General features: G+C 47.0%; 1 protein-coding gene across 1 annotated transcript in view; it reads left to right on the top strand.

The window, feature by feature from the left end:
• Positions 1-23926, top strand: part of TTYH2 (tweety family member 2) — a 554125-nt gene that overhangs the window by 249402 nt on the left and 280797 nt on the right. Inside the window, exon 3 of the mRNA XM_069655121.1 lies at positions 2906-3017. Coding sequence (XP_069511222.1) covers positions 2906-3017 — 112 coding nt within the window. The remainder of the gene's footprint in view (positions 1-2905; positions 3018-23926) is intronic.

Below are 23926 nucleotides of genomic sequence, written 5' to 3' on the forward strand. Positions count from 1 at the left end.
CAGGCCAAATCCTTGGGCACACTTGAGGTTATGCTCAACAGACGACCGACCCCATGTAATGTACCAACTGAGTCTTTGTTGGTCTGTGCAGACGTGGTCTTGAGCAACAACTACTCCATGCAAGGGTACAGCGATGGGCTGTACTTATGCGCCAAATTTAGCAATTCTGCATATGGCATTATTTGAGGAAATCTTTGTGCTTGATAATGTGAATCCTTTTCTACATTCAATCTCCATATACCACAGGTATATCGATATCGTTTTCATCTGGACTGGCACAGTGGAAGCACTAGGTGAATTTGTTGCCTGGATTAATAATCTAGACCCTGATCTAAATTTCACATGTGGGCACTCAACTTCTGAGGTTGCCGTCACAATTGGACTCTTGAAACTGAACTATTTAGCAAAAGTAGTGAAAGGAACACCACACTACATTTTTCTAGTCAACATCCCCAAAGTTTGCTCAATAACATTCCTTATGGAATGTTTTTGCAACTTGTCACAATTGTACCTCACTGACAAACTTTAACAAACATGCAGCTATTCTGCAGAAACGACTGGCCAGAGGGTTTACCCAAAGAGAATGCAACGCCACTGCCTCAAGAGAGGTAGAAATACTGATCGACAAACCCTGTTAAGATCTACAGTGAAAGAGAGAAATACTGGCAAATTGGTTTGTGCCACCACCTATTGCCAATATAGCGCTGCCATTTGTGGAACCATCCTCAAAAACTGGCAAGTCCTGTTCATTAGTGTTGAAAAACCTGAAAAACCAATGTTTGCTTTTAAGGAAGGACACAGCAGAAAAGATCACTGCTCCTTAGCAGAAATCAGGGATGTCTTTATCAACCTGTGTTGGGCCGTTACCCCTGCACTCAATGTATGGCATGCATATTCTCTTTGAAAATTCAATCTTTTGAATATGGTGAAAGAACTTGGGAGCTGCGGACATTCACCACATGTAAGACCAAAAATGTGGTGTATGGAATTGTCTGACCATGTAATAAATGATGTGTGTAAAACATTGTGAGAAGTGCACGTTGGAATAAACAAGCACCGTTCCAAGATTTGCAACGAAGTCCAGAATGCACCATTGGTGTCACACTTTGTTGATCTTAGACATGATTTGTCAGAACTGAGATGGTTCTGTATTGAGAAAGTCCAAAGCGCTACCGAAGGTGGAGCAGCTAGCAAATTGAACTTTAAAGAACGGCTTTCGATTTTCCTGCTTAAAACACTCAGGAATGGTCTCAATTCTGTTGAAGGCTGGGGCTGGGAAGGTCATAACTGATTCTTTTTTCTCCCCCACGGAGTTGCTTTTTAATTTCATTTGACCGCTTAACAATTTTGATTGTTTCAGTAGTTTTTGCTCTGCCGCCCACGGGGTGATCTCTTTTTTTTATTCAACCTTTTGCATTTCACGCAGTGGCTGGTGTCTCCTGGATTTTAATTCTTACGAGTTTACAGCAAGCCTTCTACAAGCTGTAGCAGTAGGATGTTTTCCAAAGCCCTTGGGCCTGATCAATATAGACTCCACCCATGCCACCACCATCATTGGCATTTTTCACCTTCATGTGGGTTGCATACCACACTTTTGCCAATCAACCCTTGTGGCATGCCTGTTGGACTCTGTTCAAGGCACACATTGTCGCCTGAGGCTTAAGATTGATTGGGCTTTGGCTTCTCTAAGCTGGCGCTAAGGAAAGCGCTAATGACCATACATCTGTGGCCTTCTATTTCCACCATGAGGGGCTGTCACGTGCCCATAGTGACCAGCATTGTTTTGGGTTCTCTTTCTGACTGGGGGCTTTTGGTGCCTTTTTGTTCATACGGTCTGCCTTGCCCCAACTACACAACATCTCTGCTCAAGTGCCCTGCCAAGCTGCAGCCCCGGCACCACCTACCACGATCTGGTAGGTGACATTAGCAAACCAGAGTTATTCAGAGTTGGCTTTTGTCACCACATCCCACACTAATCAGAATTGTGTGGTCCCTTTCTACAGCCTGGTACAGCAGCAGGCTTTTCCATCGACCTCAGAGGTACCCCGAAACGACGAAACCAGTCGGTGCTCTTTTTTGGAGTAGCAGGAAGTCAACATTAGCAAGAATGAGCCATTACAGTCTTCTCCTGTCTACATTTCAAATGATACATTGTTTCTTCTGGCTTTATTATTTTATGTACAACTTTCTCTGATGTAATATTTTTTGTACACAGTTCCATTGAATGTACAGTTTATCTGTGTAAATGGATGGACTGAATGTGTTGTATGGGTTGAATGAATGGAATTCTTGTACGAGTAGTTGCAATCTGTTAATGTCTGTATCCCTTATGAACATTTCTTAAAGTTAATAAATGATTGATTTTCACCTATGTGTTAATAATTCAAATGTACAGACAACCTATTGTTCCCAATCTCATTTCTTCAGTTATCACAATTATTGTTCCCAGAGTCTGGAAGACAGGGACTCTTGCCTTTCTGTTAAATATGATGAAATACAAACCAGCTATCCATCACTCTGGTGAAAAAGAGACTGCTCTTAAAAAATAAGCCCTTCTTAGTATGTCAACCACTTCCTGTGTTCGACCACCATGCAATGTCACTTACCATGACATCACCACAGTGAAATGTGGTGCCATATCGACACTGTTGAACAGAGCTCAACAAACTGATCTGTGGATCACAATACCACTATGTGGTAGCCTAGTGACTCATGTGTTGGCTTGTTTTTTTAGCACTCTCTCCGAGTGGTGTGTACTCTAGGCTCTTTGCCTCTAACCATTAGTCCTTGCTTTGGTCCAGACCCTGAGGCCCTGATCCTTTTTTTCCACAAATGTAAATCCTGAGTCATGAAGAAAAATTACACTTTATAAAAAAAGATAATTTGTGGTATTTTTCTCCCACAGCGCTGCAATTGGCATTGGTTTTTACGGCAACAGTGAAACAAATGATGGCATATACCAGATGACCTACGCCCTCGACAATGCCAACCACACGCTCTCTGGAATTGACTCACTGGTAAGGATTTTGAGATTGGTGTGACCAGGTTTCCAGTGAGTGTGTGATTTCTTTTGATCTTGGTTTCCGTGTATTTTTGTTGAGGGTCAGTAGCTGTTGGCAAAGACATTTTTATTTTTATTTTCTTTATTTTGTAATGTGCATAACAAAACAATTTCTTTATTGGCAAATGCGTGAACCCTTCACTAGTGTGCTTACTCGACTAAAGCCTGATTTGTAATCTAGGAAACAGTTAATCATAGTTTGTATTTTGTGGAAAGTCAATAGCCTTTAGCCAGTCTCTTGAGAATTGTTCAACTGGTTCTTTCAGCTGTCGGGTTGGCAGTACTTGAACCTTTGCTCCAAACCCTCCTCGTTGTAGTGTTTTCAACACTAAAGAGAAATGTCCAGTTAGTTTCAAGACACATCAAGGCTCGACATAAGATGGCCCAGTCCTAACGTTGTCCTGCAATGTCCAAATCACAACTTTGCACGGGGAAGCCATGCAAATAGCACTGCTCAACATAAAACATGCATATGAAAAGTTCCTCGGAGTTAAAACTAAGTAAATAATCTAATATTTTGTTAGTTTCCATATTGTGAACCTGTTTACTTAGGAGAGATGAACAACAAAAGAAACTACTGCCTTTTCTAGGGAGGTCGGGCAATGACACACGTTTAAACCACTTGTTAAAACGTTGGCATTTAGTATTGAGTCAGGAAAAGGATTGACTCAAACACCTTTTGGAGCTAGGACCATCGCTACACATAAGGACGTTTCTTAGAAGTGTCAGTGATGGGTTAACATAACGTGGGCTAGTTTTACGCTGTCCAGCACCTTCAATAGTGTTCCTCAAAAGCATAAATTTGAACCCTAACCATATATGTCCTTGTGGCTCCAGGGTTATTTAAGCTGCAAATCAACGTTCAAAGATTGGGCCAACGGATATTTCCAAAACTAATCTTACGGAATCCTAAAAAAGGCTAATCCCTAAACTACAACACAAATGATCACATTTTTGGCCAAATCACCATAACCTATTATACAATGTCCAGTTCTTCATTTGTCCTTTAGAATAGACATTTCCCCTCGGGTGACGCTCCCAGAGTTTACTCGGTCTGGGCCCTCGTTTGGCATTCCTGGTTTCAATCTCCCTCCAGACCCTTCCCCGATCCCTGGCATCTCCGACTTCTCTTTGATTTCACGTTAGCCTCATTATCCACCACCTTGTATGTGTCGGCACTCCTCACTCCAGTGTTGCGCTTATTGCCAAAACTAGGTACTTAGATTGATCATATTGATTCCTCCTAGACCTTAGCAGTAAGGAGTAATCTCTCCCAAAACTCATGGATTTTGCCATTCACAGGCTCTGGTCTCGGCAACCTGGTTCTCAGCATTCACCTGGATAGCTCTCTCCACAGCCTGGTTCTCAGCATTCACTTGGTAAGCTCTCTCCACAACCTGGTTCTCAGCATTCACTTGGATAGCTCTCTCCACAGCCTGGTTCTCAGCATTCACTTGGATAGCTCTCTCCACAGCCTGGTTCTCAGCATTCACTTGGATAGCTCGCTCCACAGCCTGGTTCTCAGTATTCACTTGGATAGCTCGCTCCACAGCCTGGTTCTCAGCATTCACTTGGATAGCTCTCTCCACAACCCGGTTCTCAGCATTCACTTGGATAGCTCTCTCCACAACCTGGTTCTCAGCATTCACTTTGTTAGGCAGAAACCTGTGCAGTTCCCTCTGGGACCACTGCAAAAGATTTAGGACTACAGGTGTTTGGCAGTAAACCCACTTGGTAGCAGTCTGTACCACACAGATTCACTTGGTAGCTGTGGCTGAGCAGTTAGACTTCCCTCAAGAAAAGTTAGGCAGTATGTGGAGTATACAAGATAGGGCAATTTACACAGTAGAACAAGCAGACACGGAACAGAGCTTGGGTGTAAAGATATATAATTATTTATTTTAAAAACACATCTATGAAAAACACACTGGCACTAATACGGCAAACAACTTCAATTACAATTACTATAAGTATATCAATCCCCTAACAATAGTTCGACAAGTCTAGGTTCAACGGCACCACTTATTTGCAGACAGGGGTGAATGCTTTAACCTAGATGGCACTCTAATATTCGTTAGAACGGGAGAGAAAAGGCAGGGTATGAAACCAACTCGGTACCAACACTTTTACGAAGCAAATGCAAGGCAAGTAAGGCATGGTCTACTGTAGATCACAAAGTTCAGAGGCCAGGCCCACTCGGAGAGAGGCAAGGCGATATGTCCCAAAAAGTATCACAGTGGAAATGCACTTCGAGTCTCTGTAGCAAATTGTCACAGAAAGGTTGGACCAGTTTAGAATAAAAAGTTAAAGTCTGGATGCGACCCAATGGAAAGGTAAGGATTTAAGACACCCCACGCTAACCGTCACAAGAGAAGCCAGGCGGACACAGTACCTTGAAAGTGAAGGGACAGCTCCGGCGGGAGCAGTTGTTTCTGGTGGTGGATGCAAGTCGGGGCTTTTTCAAGAGATGAGATGGTCTCGTCGTCGAAGGAAAGTTGAAGATCGTTTCACCACCAGGGAAGAGACCAGCCGCGGAGTGCTCTGTCACAAGGCACCACCTTTTGGTTGCGGTGCGGGCTAGTGGCTATCCGGTTGCCGGGGTGCTCCGCACGGGCAATTCGACCACTATGCCCTGGAAGCGAAGAAAAAGCGAAGGCACTGGTTGTTCCCACAAGTCAGGGGAAAAAGACTATCCAACAGGGAGATCGCCTCTGTCGTTGGGAAGTGGTGAGTCGGTTCAGCAGGGCTCCACCGGAGGTGTCGTCGTTGCAGGTCGGCTCAGCTTTACCCTCGTCGGATTCTTAGGTCCTATGGCGACTTCTGAAGATCCAGTCCCAAAAGCCCTGTTTTTATGCAGAAAACCCCCATTCATTCAGCCTAGCTGTCAATCAAAACACGCTAAGTGGTGAGCGGGGTGGCTCACCACTTGGGCCAATCGCACCAGAGTGCGACTTGAGTTGGCAAGGCAACTCAGTCCAGGGTGCCTAAACCCCCTCCCACACCCCCTGCGGTACCCAGACAGAATGGCATCACTTTGGAGGGCTTCTGTGTAGAAGCCCGCCAAAAGTGGAACAAAGGGCTCAACCTTTGGTTCGGAGTTACAGAGGTGAACACAGACGCCATTTTAAAAACCGAGTTCTGGCAGAAAATACCACCCGGTGAATTTATTTGCGATAAATAAACTGGCGGTATGTTAGAGACTAACGTGAAAAACTATTAGCTTCCAACAATGGGAAGAATCCCATAGAATTATATTCGGGGTCAAATATAACAAGTAGTTTCCACTGCCACCAGCCAAAACTCGACGATGGGGGACGGGACAGCGCCCCCTCGAACAACAGACCCAGGGGTAATCGAATTACCCCTACCAGTACGTCCACAATAGGATGGTTTGTACTAGTTCTGTTAGTAAATTTAGGTCTAGTAAAGCCAATGGTGTTTTTACATGCCCTGGGAGACAGTAGTCAGTCCCAGGGTATGGAGTTTATGGTGGGGATCCTCTAGGACACCCCAGTGTTACGGCACGGAGGGTGCGGTGTAACACACATAGCAAAACATATGAGGCCCTATGGAGTAAAAGACCCCATAGCCCATAGAACACATTGACATTCAAAGAAATCAACCACATTCATGTCCAAGAGTGGGAGGAAAGAGTCTCACTCTTGGCGGGATGGAGAAAACAAACTCCAGAAATCTAGCAAAGCTGCTGGGGAACTCGCTAGGTTAGGAAATTCAGCCTAAACAGAGAATTCTCCCTAACACACTACTTGGTTAGCTCTCTCCACAACCTGGTTCTCAGCATTCACTTGGTTAGCTCTCTCCACAACCTGGTTCTCAGCATTCACTTGGTAAGCTCTCTCCACAACCTGGTTCTCAGTATTCACTTGGTTAGCTCTCTCCACATCCTGGTTTCTCAACATTCAGGTGTGCAGGAAGGGCCCCAGCCGGCTCATAGGACTGGGGTTTTCCCAAACAGCACTTTAAGATTTAATAGCAGCACCTGTGAGATGGATGGGGATGCAGATTCGTACTCGAGCATCAAATCAATAATGACAACTGAATGGTTTGGCAAAGGGAGTCCGTTTAATGACAAGTACAAAAAATGGGGAGTTATGAATATCAGCAGTGGCGCGATCTTCCTTCTCGCTTCAACTCCAACGAACTTTACAGAAAGCTCATCCTTTATACTAAAAACTCATCAACTTGAAAAAAGCTAAAAAATGTTGCATGCAATTCTATTGGTTATAGGAAGGTAACTTTACTATAGGTACCTTATCTGTATATGGTAACGGGGAGAGGGGATTGGATAACTAGCGTCGGGTGTGGCATCTAAGCCCTTCCTTCAGAATGACTACTGTAAACATCACAAAAAGTACGACGTCTCATTGGTACTATGGACTATAGGATCCTAGATTACTTGGTGCATTGTGAATGGGTTGATACCACGTCACCTTGTACTTTTCCACTTTGCCTAGCAGCATGCAGAATGGTCGGCCAGGTGCAGGGTGCCCGTCAGTTCCGCTAGCCTCCCACCAACCAGTACCACCATCCATCACTGACCATGTGTCAATTAGTTTCTAATTTGTAGGCCTCAATGCTGCCTCTCTGTCTGGGAGAACTCCGATATCTTTGCATGGCTCAAGGCTGCACGTAGGTGTGAAGGCCCCAACTCTTCTTGCTTGGCAGGTCACGTGTCTTAGGCACCATGAAATCGTCTCTGTCTCCATGTATTTGTGTATTTGATTTTTGCTTTCTGTCCCCCAAATGCCTTCTGCTGCTTATCTCGACTCCTTTGAACAGGATACTCCGCTCTTGGAGTCATAAATTGTATCAACCTGTGTCAGCTTAAGATGACCTTGGTTTCTTTGCACGGGCCTCATGCCTCTGAGTTTCATTTCTGTCCTTGGTTTTCGATTCCCGTGTTTGAGGGTCTTCGCTCCTGGGGCCTCTGCTAACTTGCGATTGGTTCTGCCCTTTTGCAAAGTGGACATGTACTTTTATAAAGTGCTACTTTTGAGGTAGATATGTATATGTGGCACTTGCTGCATCTAATTTCCTACTAAGCATAGCAAGCCGCACGATTTCCCCAGTCTTCTTGCGTTTCCAAGCATATGTACACGTGTAAACTGATTGCATATCTGCATCGCTCTTATGGCATAAGCTTCTTATACTTGACATCTTCCTTTTACGTCAACTCAGGATGTAGCTTATCCATGGTGTTTCGTCTCCTTCGTTATTCACAAGTAGTTGTTTTCTTTGTTTGTGAGTCAGTCCAAGTTCTTGTGACGTCAACATTAGTTTTCTTTTAGGACTTTCTTGGCCTCTTCAGGGACTGTACTCGGGCGATCTTCATTCCGTTTTATTTGTTGATATGGTTTCCTCAATGGGTACTTTAATGTCCATGTTTTCTTTGGTGTTGGTACTTCAATGGGAGCCGTCGGTCTCATCGGTACCGGGCAGAGCCCTACTGCGGCTCTCTGCTGGTTTATTTGATCATCGTGCGTCGCGTATCTCGACGTAAACGTTCCTGGTACTTCAATATGGGCGCTTTGAGTGCAGGTCTTGCTTGGGACCTCCTATACACTGGTCTTTCCTAGATCTTTGGCAGGCTTTACACCCTTTAATCATGGCTGGGGTTCCCAGCAGTTCATCTAGCAAAACTAGCTACCTTATACCATGTGATGTCTCCCAGGCTTGGCAGGAAATGGCAAGGAACACACCTTCCTACCTCCATCTGGTACTTTTTTAATGGAGCATACATGTTCTATTTAAATGTACTAGTCTTTCTGGTTGGCTTGGTTTGCTATGATTTTGTCTCTGGGTCTTAGGTTGGGCTCTTCACTCAGTTTCCTCCAGTGATTCTTTAAATTTGTAGTAATGAGTCTCTCTGCATCGGTCCATTATTGGCTTTAGCTCGCCTTTTTGTTTCTGCAGCTTTAAAGGTGCTACACGATGTTGGCATTACATTGCATTTTGTTTTGCAGCAAGTACATAGTGTTCTGTGTCCTCCAGATACACACATTTTTTTCTGTCCGACCGCTTGAGTCATGGTTTCTCACTTTCCTTGCTCTGATCTGTTTGGGAATAGTTGCTTGAGAAATCCTGCAGCTCTGCATGTTTGGAGTGCTTCCTGACAATTGCCTGGCCTGACATGCACTCCAGTTGAGCTATGCTCGATCGAGTCCTTGCCGGATAAGCCGGTTTAGGAGTTGGGGATTCAGGCAACCCTGATGGTAGGGTTTTGGACACCCCTGATGGAAGGGTACCACACCTAAGTGGCAATGGTGAGCTGCAAAATCCCACTTTCACTCTCCAGGGGGCACTTGGGGTATTGGCCAGACCAATCCAGTCCCTTGTGGCTCACCTCACTTAATAAAAGGGGAGTTTGTAGAGAAACCCCTTGATGCTCACACCAGAAGAAATGCAACCCACTATGGGGGGAAAAAGGCCCAGCACACCTCTTGCAAGAAGTACGTTTTATTTCCACAAAAATAAAGATGTGCCAGCAGGGTCGGACTGGGACAAGAAATAGGCCCGGACACCCAAAAAAAAGTGGCCCACCCCTCGCCTCAGAAAAGTGGCCCACCCCTCACTTCAAAAAAAGTGGCCCTCAAACCATCATCCGTGAATCACGTAAATTCGCGACTTTACAGAAAATGCTACTTATGGAGGGTTCATGTGTCTGTTGCATGTTGTTATGTTTTGTGTAAATGCTTGAGAAAGTGATAACATTCCTTTTGTTTTTGTTTAAAAAAAAACATCATCACATAGTAAAATACTTATGTTGCAGAACCAGACTCAAATCATGTCTACTCGTTGCCACCAGTAATGAAAATAGTTGTATTTAATAATTATGACACAATAACAACACAACTCATAAAAACTTTGCATACAGTTCTGTGACAGGGTCCACCGCTCCTGGAAATCCTGCTTCCAGCTTCATGAAAATCCTGGAAATCACTCAATCAAGAGTCCCTGCAACAATGCACTTTTATGTGCAACCAGGTCGATTATGTCCGGATTTTGCAATTGGACAAGCACATTCCGCTCCACAGACATGAGCATAAAGACTTTGCCAATTCTGGGGATTACATTATGTAGTCGACCCGGCTTTAGGTGTGCAGGTCTGTGTGTTTTCCATCCAATCAAGTATGTGCATTCTTAACATGCAGCCCGAGGCGCGAACCTAACCTAACCTAACCTGCCTAGGCTGTCACAGTAGGGAGGGCAGAGAGCATACACACTGGTGCACCTTCAGGAAAGGGGTTTCATGGACATGAGCAGCTCTGTACACAGGGGCCCTAGCAGCAAAGGGGTCCCACACACACACCATGTGCAGCTCTGCACACAGGGGCCCTAGCAGCAAAGGGGTCCCAGACACATGTGCAGCTCTGCACAAAGGGGCCCTAGCAGCAAAGAGGTCCCGTGGACATGAGCAGCACTGTACACAGGGGCCCTAGCAGCAAAGGGGTCCCACACACATGTGCAGCTCTGCACACAGGGGCCCTAGCAGCAAAGAGGAAACAGATAACGGGTCGGATGAATGCTGCAGAGGGGGAGGGAAGAGAAGGCCCGCACCCATACTACCATTGATCCATCCCCTCGGGCCTCGGTGGGCTGAGCAGACGCAACCACCCCCCCCTAACCCCATACCTGGGAAGAGACTTTGGGTCCACCATTACTGAAGCAGGGGCATCGACAGCGCATCACACATTCGGCGTGCTGCATAGCAGGGAACGATAATGCACATGCCCGCGTGAGCAACACGGGGGCAACACTGAGTACATAGCACCCTGCACGCTGAGCTGAAAAATAACGCACAGTCTGCACAGACTCCTGGACGCAATGAATAATGCCGCCATCCCCCAGTGCTCCCCCGAGAATAAATTCACAGAGCACGACCGCTAGCCTGCCCTTATGGAAGCAGAGTAAGACCTTTAGCGGAGGGGGACACCCTACCATAAAGACAGGTGACATGCTCTTAAGCAGGGGGAGAGGAGCGAGCACATATAGCAAGAGACGCTGTGCTTTAACAAACCTGCACACTGCGAAGCAGCGCGTATAAGTTCATTATAAAGACAGGACACACGAGGAAACACAGCTGCAAGAACTGTATCTACATAACACTGCAGGCTGGAAAGCACCCGGGGTGAACAATAGGCTTCCCGGCTCGCAAAGAACCCAAAGCGGATGCAGGATCTCTCAGCACTTAAGGGCGCATGGCAAGCAAAAGAACATACGAGGGGTGCAGGGCCCGAACGTCGCTTGCACAGAGGAAGCACATGGTGCCCAATGCTATGCAGACGTGCCCCCCTTAACGCCTGGGTCCACGACCGCATGCACACAGTGTAGCACCGCCGGACGCACGGCAGATTGCACGCCGGGCAGAAATACACTGCAACTTCCCTCGGACACAACATCAATTACGGCCCTCTCTGCCTCTCCACGAGTATTCTTGGCGACCGCAAAAACTACAGATCTTCCCTGTGGAAGCACCGTAAGATCTTCAATCCGGAGGACGCTCCATGGTGAGCATAAGTGGCAAGTACTCTAACCCTGCAACAAAGTGGGTACATAGGGGGGGACACATCTGCACCTCAACAAGACTACCCTATAGGAAACTGCATTTTAAAGGCAAGCCACAAGATGAAACGCAGTACTACAGACTCACTGAACATATGGTCCGCATAATACAGCTAGCAGGACAGGCTGGGAAACAGCTGGCTGCCCTGCTGCAAAGAATCATAGAGAGGACTACAAGGTCTCCCAATACAGGATTGCACCCAGTACATAAGATACCACGCAGACTACGCTTACCCTGATTACAGATCACGCAGAATAAACAAAGCCACCAGCAAAAAGTACTTGAGAAGGGATCACAAACCTGCGAGATAATGTGGAACACACCAGAACCCTGTACAATGCCTAAAGGGGCTCCCCCCAAAAAGAGTGGGGCTCAGACACATGTGCAGCTCTGCCGGGGCTCAAATATTTTCTTAACATACAAACATACACGCCCATGCGGCCCATCATGCCACGTCCGGATGGGCAGCGCCAGCGGCCCAGCGACCTGCCCACCCGGGCTCAGATTCAGAATTTAGTTCCAGGCCAGCCTCAGGGCTGAGCCTGAGAGCTGGATGTGAATCATGATGCCAAGTTCCTTCCTGGGGGGGGTTCCATTACAGCGCGAGCCGTCAACTATGCTCTGTTGTATGATTCTTCTTACCTGTTTGTTGTCCAATATCCAGGCTCAGCTGTCTCTTCGTCTTTGTCCGGCCGGACCGGACTTCTTCGGGCCGGGGCCGCCTGCTGCACTGTCTGCGGTGTGGTGTACGCGGTGGGGACCGGGGTCCTTGCTGGCTGCCTACCTGCTACAGACTGCAGTGCAGACTCTGTGGTGTCGTGTCGTGCTGTCTGCCGCTGCCGTGGGTGTGTGTGTCCGACTCCCGAGTCCGACTCCAAAATCATCATGCCCAGGATGGGTCAAACGGCCCAACTATATCCTAGAGCACACTCAGTCACGTGGACCAGACGCCAGTCCTGGCGACACGGAGTCTGTGAGCGGCCCAGCCCCAGGCACAAGTTGCGTTTAAACTTTGGAAAGTGCAACAAATGTGTTGTTGTTACTTCCTAAAGTTGAAAGCAACAACTGCCGGGGGGTCGTCGAGCCCGCCACCAGCCCTGCTGGAGGCAGGCAGCCCCAGGCCAGGCCAGCCCAGCCTGCTTATTATTATTCATAGGCTTAGCAAGTTATCACACACAAGGAACGAAGGAACGAAGCACGCCCCCCTCCCTCGCCACTTACCAAGCCCGGCGGGCGGCCCGGCGGCGAGCACGGAGCACCAGGCACTGGAGGCGGGCACACTACAAAGTGGCTGCAGACAGTGCACGGGCGGCCGCCACCACGGCGGCCCCATATATGCATTCAAATTAGTTATTATTGATGCATGCATGCTGCATGCAAATGAAATCATCAAAGCAAGGTAACAAGAACGTGTATGTGTTGTTACCTTGCTTTGATGAATAATTTTATGCTGCACAGACACACTCAGTAGCGCGCCCCGCCCCGCCCGCAACGCCGGAGGCAGGCAGGCAGCGCGGCTCGCGTCTGCGCGAGCGGCACCCACATAGCCTTGGCTGTTGGCAGCCACGAACAAGTTGTTACATTACAAAAAATTGCCCAGTTTGTGTTTGACCAGGCCCGGGCCGCGCCACTGACAGTTACATTAAAAAGAAAAAATGGCATTGGCCCAGCTTGGGCGGGTGATGGCGGCCCGGTCTGCCTGCCGCAGCATTTGCTCTGTGGCTCAGCTGCCTGCAGCAGAGCCACGCCGGCACCGCGCGGCGCTGCACGTTACAACAAAAAAAACGGCCCTGGGTGGCTTGAAGGGAAACCGGCCCCCACTGTCCTCAAAGTCCATCGGCCACGGGCCGATGGACCGATACGGCCAGTCCGACCCTGTGTACCAGCAAAGCACTCTGCTGCCATGGAACGCTCTGGCCAAATAAGTACAAGCAGCATGTTAAGAATGCACACAGCGTCATCAGTGATGTATTTACATAGGGTACAAATCGAAATGGCTGGTTGTTGAGAACACTATACATACGCTACCTGCTTCATAAGGGATGCCAGGTGTTGGGGTAGTTTTCCCAGGTATATCAGAGGATTGTTGGGGGTCCGCCTGACTCTCAAGGGCCCAACTCCTTCCCCCAGAATAAACCGAGTACTCGCCCAACGGCAAGTTAGAACTGTGGTTTATTGTAAAAACCAACACGGATCATACAAGACAATCTGGATTCTACAGTACTTCTCCATGATGCGCGCTCCATTTTTGTACAAGTATTACGTCATCACCTGGGCCCTTCCCCGAAAAACCTATCACCACAGAGGATTGGGTACCGAGAGTACTATTACCTATGTAGGTACCCTATAGAGGTAATTCTACTGGCCCCTTGCATGTTAGGTAGCTGGCCTGTCCCGTTCCCAAGAAACTATATATTACATTGTTGCAGAGTAATGGGCTTACCATTGGTTCTTGCACCTTGCCATCCACCCCTGATTGTCTATGCTGTGATTGGTTAGGGCTGATCTCCCTAGGTCTGGGACTCGCTTCGGGTTCTCAGCCCTCTGGGCACCTCTTCAAGTTGATGTGAACGATTGTGTCTTTATTGTAACTTGTAGCGTACCACCTTTGCCTATGAGAGTGTGATCAGACGTTGCAACACTTGTTGTTTCTTTGTCTTGTTTTGTTGGGGCTGGCTCTGCTTTCCCACCACTGGTGAATTCTCATTGTCTTCGTTCGGCTGCATCACGTGCTGGGAGATCACAAAATTGAGCTCCTGGGTCTGAATTTACCTTTCTCTGCAGCTGGTCCCCTTGTTATCTGTAGATTGGAATGCAACCGTGTATCTCTTACCTTGGCTGGGAGCCCGCTTTGTGCTCTGTGCAGCCTGAATCAGCTCTTCTCGTCTCAGGCTCTGTGGCTTGAGGCCTCCTGTAATTTCCCTTCAACTCCATAATATGATTTCTACATGCTCTTGTCATGCTAGGTAACCTATAAATTAGTCACACTTGGTCCTATCAGGCTCCATATATACTCCTGTAGTCCCATAGAGTTATTCGTGTTAAGCAACTACAAGTTTGCGCAGGATCTCTTGTTTGCCTTGCATTTTTTTACGTTGCTGCATTTGGCTAATGATACAAATAATAAAAGCTTTGACAGTATGTATCTGTGCTCTGGCTATAGAACTGTGTAAGCATTTTCTTTGTGTATACATGTGTGTCTGTGTAATGCCGTGCAGGACTGCGAGTGTGCTTCATGACCAACGCTGCTAGTCGCAGTGTCACGAATGAGGTTCGCATCGTGGCTTCTTGGTGCTTAATTGAGACTGTCCATCAAGGTATTTCCGTCCATGATCTGTTTCTTCCCCTATACCTGTGAAGACATGAACTGGATTCGGTCTGTATGTCTGGCTGAGAGGATACCTTTCTGTTTATTTGTCAATCATTGGTGCACTTCGGATTAGTCCTTAATAAGATGGGTGGCTGTGAGTGTTTCTGGCTCTTCGTCCTGTTATGAACCTTGGGATGAGGAGGGGCATTCTTGGGACCTTCTCTTCAGTTCCCCCTCTGGTCAACTTGTCGACCAAATGCTCATATTTCACACGCTTCATTCTTGGCCAATGCTGCTTCTGCCTTAAGCATTACAAGTAGAGAAACATTGTGGGACCTCCATAAGTGAACATCACGCTCCCAGATTCTTTGAATTAATTTTTTCGGAAAATTATACTTTTTCTATGTTTTAGTTAACCAAAATGTCGGCCTTTGCTGGTCTCCATATATCAGCAGAGATGACAATGTTTTGAAAGCAGCATATTCTAATTTTCTTGGTTATTGATGGTGTTGCTTGTGCTGTGTTGGTATGACTTTCAACTTGACACTTTCAATTTTACCTTGGGGATGGAGGAGGGTTTGACTGTTCTTGCATTGTCCCTTTTTCTTTCCTCCACGTGGGCCACATGAAGACTCCTGACCCCCTCTGCATAGGGCATATGGTTTAACCCAGGCATAACTCTGGGTCGCTTTCTCCACTGTGTTATCCTGCTTTTGGAGATATAGCCTCTAGAACTCCAAAAAAAAACCACAATAATAATAATAAACCTGTGACAATTCTGACAGCCTTGTCACTTTGTCACTGATTCCCTGGCGGGAAGCTTCTCCTTTGTGGCCAGGGAAAGGCAGAAACCACCCGACTCTGACCCTGGGGTTGGCTATCTGCAGTAAGACCACGTAGGGTAGGACAAACTCTAGGGAGGCAGAGAGATATTGAATAAAAATAACCCTGGAAATATATCTCTTAGTAACAGCCATGAACCTTTGCAACACTCAATTGTGGCCTATTGTACTTTGGATGGTGAATTCCCACATTCCTCTAACCAACAACACTGTTTGCCTCTCCTCCGCCCCCCTTTTCAAGTTCTGAGATGAGAAAGAGGGATGGAGTAATGTGGAAAACCAGGCATGATAAACCAATGCTGCGCTCTAGTCGTTGGAGAATGCAAAATAAGACCGGGACATTTAAAATGGACACAGGTGACCAGCAAGAGAAGCAGCGAGACTGGCAGACACTGGAGCTGCAGTTAACTTGTTCTGATGGTTCGGAAGGCCCGAAAAGGAGCGGCCTGCGGTACTCCATGCAGAAGAAATACCCGGCTTGGGGAGAATTGAAACCGGGAGATGTTTTCCACGTCTTCATCAATGGTAGCTGGAGCTACTGCACACTGACAGATGGAAGGCGGAAGCAGAGCGGCTCTCAGAAATCACCACTAGCGAGCAGGACAAAAGTGAAGTTGTGGGTGAAACCAAGAACAACGAAGCAGCCACAGAAGACTGGTAAGCCCAAGTAGAGTGAATGCCGCGTACGATGCACATTGCATGAGATGTCAAGAGATGGAAGTGAAACAGATGATACCAATGCGAACATTGTTATGAGTCCCAGGAAGGACAGTGAAACTGATCCAAATATTATTAAAAGGCACTTTATAAGGAGCCAAGACAAAAGAAGAAAAACTGATGTGGCCTTTGTAAAGAAAGGGTTGGTGACCCAGCATATGAAAAGGATTTTTTTCTGGATACAACAGAGTGAATGAAAGGTGGAAAAGCCCTGGCAGGATAGTGAAGCAGTCAATGTGCAAGTCTGTGGCCCATCACCAAAATAGGGTAGGTGTGTAAACCAGGGCTAAGAAGACTGAGAAACAAGGAATTGAAATCCCAATCTGAAATGATCAAACAATGGAAAAGTGAGGCCCCATACCTCTTTCCATAGCGAAGTTATGAAGTTTCATAACCCTGGCATTACAGTACCCCAGTAAAAGGGAAAAGACTGAGAAAGTCCAGGAATCAATACCACTCTGAAGTTGTGAAAACAGAAACAAGACGATGTATGTGCTTCAAGGAGGTTCATGGGAAAGGCATTCCACCTTGAAGAAACAATTCAAAAGAACTGTGTGTATTTAAAAGAATTGTGTACTTTAAGCAAATTCAAGGGAGGAGCATTTCCCCCTTGAACAAAACTTTAATTGAGTCAATCGAAGTAGGTAAAGAAAAAGGATTGAGAACAATCAAAGGGCTAAGAGCACTCCCCTTTGAAATCGAGTTAGATGATGACAAATGTAGGGTTGTACCGAACTTCGGCTTTGAGTAGTATTCGGCCAGATTCCGGCTGAAAAATGGTTATTCGCCCCATCCGAATAGTTTCTTGGTGTTCGGCTCTTGCCGAATACTTTGTATTCTCATTTGAATGCAATTCAACATCTAAGAGAGACAGAAATCTAGTGGAGATTACAAAATAAACATTTAAATGATGCTCATTTTTTTGTAATGCTGAAAGTACAAAAGTGAGGCTTAATAGACGAGCTTAAGCCATTTATGCCACAAGTTTACACTTGAAACAAAATGTCTGCCGTGCTTTCCTTCTCTTCCTTCATATACTACATGTTTCAAAATCAGCATGTATTTTCATGCTGTCCTTTTAATGGGTTTATTTTAAATGTCCTGCATGCAGCCCCTGTCAAAAGCAGGCTGATTCAATAGCAATCCATTCTGAATGCTTTCTGTAATTGTAATTTGTGGGCGGCATTTACAAGTTTCACAAGGAGAGAAAAATAAGACTAAAGGCGATTGTGCCTGTTCTTACTCTTTCATTTAACATTCCATTTGGTTAGCATGTAAAACTGCATGCAAGTGACCCACTATGTGTTGTGTATTGGAGTGAATGAGAAGTAAGTGTTATCTTTTGTCTAATGGGAATTTCTATGGAGAAACTAAGAATTCACAACAGTTAGTGGACAACAGTAAGCCTCAGGTAGTCCGTTATGCCAGGCAGAGTGATGTGCCCCCACCTAAGAGGCATCTTGGAGGAACTTCATGTTGGCAAATCTATCCAATTTCCCTAGGGGGCAGTGTTACTCACCAACCAGGATGAGGATAAGGAGGTGACCAGGACCGGTATTCGCAGGGTTTGATTGAAGAGCTCGGAAGGGGCCTCCAACCGAGCCTCCTCTCTGTGAGGGAATAGATCTTTAAAATGATATGACCCCCTACTGATTAAAACAGTACAAGAGCCTGATCACTCAAAAGAGCGGGGAGAAAACACCGCCACGGTTTACCGGCTGTAAAAATAAAGAAGAAGAGATGAGTGCTATAATTGCAGACCCGGGATGGATTATTTCTACCTCAAGACAATATCCCTGTCAAGACTATTCAAGAAACTATGACAATAGGTTGGAATATGAAAGAAACACTCCTACCACTAGTAGTGCTGGGATCAATCCAAGGTGAAACAAACGGCAGTATAAAATAATAAATGGGAATGTTAGTGAGGGTTCTAACCCGAACGGCACGAGGAGCGCACTAGTTCCGGGTTGGTGCACACTCTGCGCAGCGTCCCCCTGTGCACTTGTTGAAGAAAGGTAAACACAATTCCCAATGTCCAATATCAGACTTGATAGAAATGTCAATGAATCCCAGACGGTAATCCTGTTAGATGTGCTGTTCGGGGCTAGGAGCAAGACTTGAAAGGGTCCTGTTAACGTGCGGGCAGCAGAAGTACAAAATCGATTTGGCAAAGCAGTCCGTGAAAACAAGAAATAGGTCCTGGTACACTAACCTGGCAGTAAAGTAGAAAGCAGCAGACAAGACGGTCCGTTAGGCAGGCAAAGGTCAAGAATTCCAGATTTTCAAGAAAGGACGAAGACGAAACTTCAAAGGCGTCAGCAACTTCAATCAGAAGCAGCGAGCTGAATGAAAAAACTGCATTTATCCGAAAGAGAAAGCAAAACGTCAGAGCATGGTGATTGGAGGCGCAGGGCACATGATAGTGCAGTGGAGCATCATGGTACTCGTAGTTTGTTCAATCCCTGCCGCAATCTCCATTGTGAAAGGAATGGGGGAATGAAGCGCCGCATACCATAAGGAAGGAAAACATGTTTGTGCGTACCTTTTAAAGAACAAGCCCGTCTTCTGGAGTGATGTGCACGGCGGGGTGTAACAGTATCCACCCCCAAAAACGGCGCCAACCCCCTACGGGCATGGAAACGGCGCAAAAGGGCAGGCGCATGTATATTGCACAAAGGCTCCCAAGACCGGTCCTCGGGACCATAGCCCTTCCAATCAACTAGGTAGAAGGGATGACCCCTGCGCAGACGATAATCCAGTATGCCAGCCACTTCATATTCCAGGTCACCATCCACGTGCACTGGAGAAGGACGAGCCGGCAGTCTGGTGGAGGCAATACATGGTTTCAGCAGACTCGCATGAAACACGGGATGCACTTTCCACGAAGAAGGCAAAGAAAGACGCACCACTGCCGGGTTGATCACGGCCGTCACCAAATAGGGACCCACAAATTTCGGAAGGAGCGCACGTTTGCCAGGTATGTTCAGATTGCGCGTGGAGAGCCATACCTTCATGCCTACTGTATAATCGGGTGTAGGGATCCGATGCTTATCGGCATAGAATTTGGCCCGTCTCTGAGCCTTCAATAGGTGTCCAAGAACTGAGTCATGCACTGTCTGCATGTTCCGGACGCAATCCAGAGCTGCCGGGTTATCAATTGGAAGAGCCAGATCCAGAGGCAAGGAACGAGGGTGTTGCCCGTATAAAGCAAAGAAGGGAGAAACACCAGAAGAGGAGTGTAAGGAATTATTGTATGCGAATTCAGCCGGTGGGAGCATCACCAACCAATCCGACTGGAACTGAAGACAGAGACACCTGAGATACTGTTCCATGGTGGCATTATCCCTCTCTGTCTGGCCATCCGTTTGTGGATGAAAGGCCGAACTGAAACGGTCCTCGATCTGAAGCGACGCCGTTAAGGCTCTCCAGAAGCGTGACGTAAATTGGGACCCACGGTCTGAAACGATGATAGAGGGAAGGCCAAAGAACCTAAAAACGTTCTTAAGAAAGAGGGACGCCAATGCTGGGGCAGACGGGAGACCGATACAGGGAACAAATAAGGCCAGTTTAGTGAAATAATCAACCACAACCCAGATGGTGTTAAAGCCGTTCACAGGAGGTAAGTCCACTAAAAGGCCATGGATACCATATACCACGGCTTATGTGGCACAGGGAGCGGTTGTAGGAGGCCCATGGGCTTGGACCGAGTAGTTTTGCATTGGGAGCAGACTGAACAGGAGGCAAGGTAGTCAATGACATCTTTAGACATCGAGGGCCACCAAGCCCTACGGCGAATAGCCTCCAAAGTCTTCTGTTGACCGGGATGAGCTGCCGAAATCGAGTCGTGTGACCAGGTAAAAGCACGAAGACGTGCTTCTCCGGGAGGTAAGTATAGCCGACCCTGGATGTAAGGCAACCCCTGAACAATGTCAAGATTGAGGTCGAGGCATTCCTTTGCATGACCGGCAACCCATTCCGTAACTATGGAACGCAAAGACGAATGTGGGGTGCATCCGCAGACCACCCTGCAGGGTAAAACCAAAGGTCGGTCAAGAATGGTACTCTGAGGATCTTGAGGCAGGCGAGACAAGGCGTCAGCACATGTATTGAGATGTGCCGGACGATAGGTGATAGTGAAGTTGAACTGTGAAAAGAAGAGGTGCCAGCGGGCCTGACGAGCAGTGAGACATTTCATGGATTTGAAAGCCAACAGACTGCGATGATCTGAGAAAACCGTAACAGGATGCTGTGCACCCAGCAAATGATGTCTCCATTCTGAAAAAGCCTCCTTGATGGCCAGCAATTCCCTTTCTGTAATGGGGTAATTCTTCTCATAGGGAGTGAGTTTCCTAGAGAAATAAGCTATAGGGTGTATTTCACCAGAATCAGGACAACGCTGAGATAAGACGGCCCCAACAGCGGATCCCGAAGCATCCGCTTCCACCAAGTATGGTAACAGTGGATTAGGGTGCTGTAGTACCGGGGCAGAGGAGAAGGCCTCTTTTAGAGCATCAAAGGCCTCTTGTGCCTCAGGAGTCCAACGGAAGGGTTGCTTGGAACTAGTCAATGCTGTCAAAGGAGCTGAGATGGAGGAGAAGGAGTGTATGAAACGTCTATAGAAATTTGAGAAGCCCAAGAACGACTGAAGTGTTTTGACTGAGGTGGGAATAGGCCATTCTAAGACTGCCTTAACTTTCGAACGGCTCATTCTGATACCCTGATTAGTGAGATCATAGCCAAGGAATTCGACCTCAGTGGTATTGAAGACACATTTCTCGGCGTTAATGAATAAATGGTTCTCTCGCAGTCTCTGCAGAACAAAAAGCACATGTTCCTTATGTGCCTGCCTAGATGAAGAGTATATAAGGATATCATCCAGGTAGACTACTACGAACTGGTCCAAACAGTCACGGAAGATATCGTTCATAAAGGCCTGAAACGTGGCCGGAGCATTGCATAGCCCAAAGGGCATGACAAGGTACTCAAATAATCCGTACCTTGTTTTGAACGCCGTCTTCCATTCGTCCCCCTTGCGTATACGTACAAGATTGTACGCTCCCCTCAGATCCAGTTTGGTAAATATAACAGAAGTACCTAATTGATCCAGAAGAACAGAGATTAACGGAAGAGGGTACTGGTTTTTTACTGTGACCGAATTTAAGGCCCTATAGTCAATGCAAGGACGAAGATCATCCTCCTTCTTAGGAACGAAGAAGAGCGGAGAGGCTGCAGGCGACCTGGACGGCCTGATGAACCCGTTGCTCAAGGCTTTCTCAATATAGTTTTTTAATATCTTATCCTCTGGTAACGTAAGAGAGTACACTCTGCCAGTTGGAATTTTGGCCCCAGGTGTTAAATCAATAGGACAATCGTATGGACGATGTGGTGGTAAGTGGTCGGCTCCACCCTTGTCAAAGACATCACGGTAGGCCTGATATTCCAATGGAATAGTTATATCGGGAGCAGTGGTAACAGCCCCGATAAGGGCTGTGGAGGCGACTAATGCCTGACAGGAAGAATCGGGTGACACATTAGTGCTTAGAAAGCATTGTTCATTGCAGAGCGGGGATGGAAACTGAACGACCCCCTTAGCCCAGTCGATGGCAGGGTTATGTTGTTGAAGCCAGGGAACCCCTAAAATGACCCGGAACTGGGGGGCCTTGATCAAGTCGAATGTTATGTTCTCGGTATGCCCTTCTTTGGTTTGCATTCGAACCAGAGAAGTGTTTTGGGTGACCAACCCAGATACCAAGGAGGTACCGTCCACTGCATGAACGGTTTCTGGACGTACCTTAGACACCATAGGCACATTATGAGAATTAGCATAGTCATAGTCCATGTAGTTCCCTGTGGCGCCGGAGTCAATAATGGCTAAAGAAGAAAGACATGTCGGGAGTCGCTGTAAAGACCACAGGTAAGCTAACAGGGGCAGAGGTGACCCGGTGTGAGTCCAAAGAATGTATCCCCGGCGTAGGGACTCTTACTAGCGCCGGGTTTTGGCGTTTCCCGCCTTCCCAACAGGTTTCTTTGGACAGTCCCTAAGTAGATGGTCCGCCGAACTGTAATACATACAAAGATTGTTAGATCTGCGGTGTTCCCTTTGGGCTGGAGTAAGGGGTCCCCGTATAGCCCCCACTTGCATGGGTTCAGGGGCGGACAAGGAAGAACTGGCGGTTTCCAGCAGTGGAGGGGTCAAACCTGCTGGTTTGCGTTCCCCTTTTCTTTCTGCTCTTCGGGCGTCTATCTGCAAAACCAAATCCAGGAGTTCACCAAAAGCCGTGGGAACTGTAGGTACGGTTGCTAATACATCTTTTAATTCCTCTGATAGCCCTTTGTAAAAGACTGCCGATTCTTTCTCTTCTGGCCAGTCCGTTTCAGCTGCCAGTTGATTAAACCTAGTAAGATAGGTAAACAGAGAGGATGTCCCTTGGTGTAAGTTCAGGAACTCAAGGTCCGTAGCCTGGGATTTGTAACGAGTGTCAAAAACCCGGTTCATAGCTGCGATGAGGGCATCGCAGTCATATAGCAGGTAGCTGTTTGACTCGAGTAGAGGGTTAGCCCAGGCTGCAGCGGTTCCACCAAAATTGGAAAGGATAAAGGCAGCTTTTGTCGTTGAATTAGGGAAGGCCGTAGGGCGACAAAGAAAGTGCAGCTTGCACTGATTAATAAAGGTCCTATAATTTTTTGGGTCTCCAAGAAATCTCTCAGGAGGAGCTAACGGGAATTGGGAAGCCACCAGTACTGGGGCCGCAGCAAACCCCGATGTTGAGGGATTAGGGACCCCTGAAGTCGATGCATAAGCGTTTGAGACGTCTATCCCCAAAGACTGCGGCTGCGGAAATCTTTGTAGATTATCAATCCTGTGACTCAGAGCATCATGAGCTACTGAAATCTCGGCCCAGAGTTCTGCCACCAGACGTACCATGGCGGCTAAGGGGTCCTCTCCTTCCATATTAATAAGGCTTCTGATTCTGTTACTCACCAACCAGGATGAGGATAAGGAGGTGACCAGGACCGGTATTCGCAGGGTTTGATTGAAGAGCTCGGAAGGGGCCTCCAACCGAGCCTCCTCTCTTTGAGGGAATAGATCTTTAAAATGATATGACCCCCTACTGATTAAAACAGTACAAGAGCCTGATCACCCAAAAGAGCGGGGAGAACACACCGCCACGGTTTACCAGCTGTAAAAATAAAGAAGAAGAGATGAGTGCTATAATTGCAGACCGGGGATGGATTATTTCTACCTCAAGACAATATCCCTGTCAAGACTATTCAAGAAACTATGACAATAGGTTGGAATAGGAAAGAAACACTCCTTACCACTAGTAGTGTTGGGATCAATCCAAGGTGAAACAAACGGCAGTATAAAATAATAAATGGGAATGTTAGTGAGGGTTCTAACCCGAACG

The sequence above is a fragment of the Ambystoma mexicanum genome, chromosome 3q (assembly GCF_040938575.1).
Source record: "Ambystoma mexicanum isolate Mex_15411 chromosome 3q, UKY_AmexF1_1, whole genome shotgun sequence".
Lineage (NCBI taxonomy): Eukaryota > Metazoa > Chordata > Amphibia > Caudata > Ambystomatidae > Ambystoma > Ambystoma mexicanum.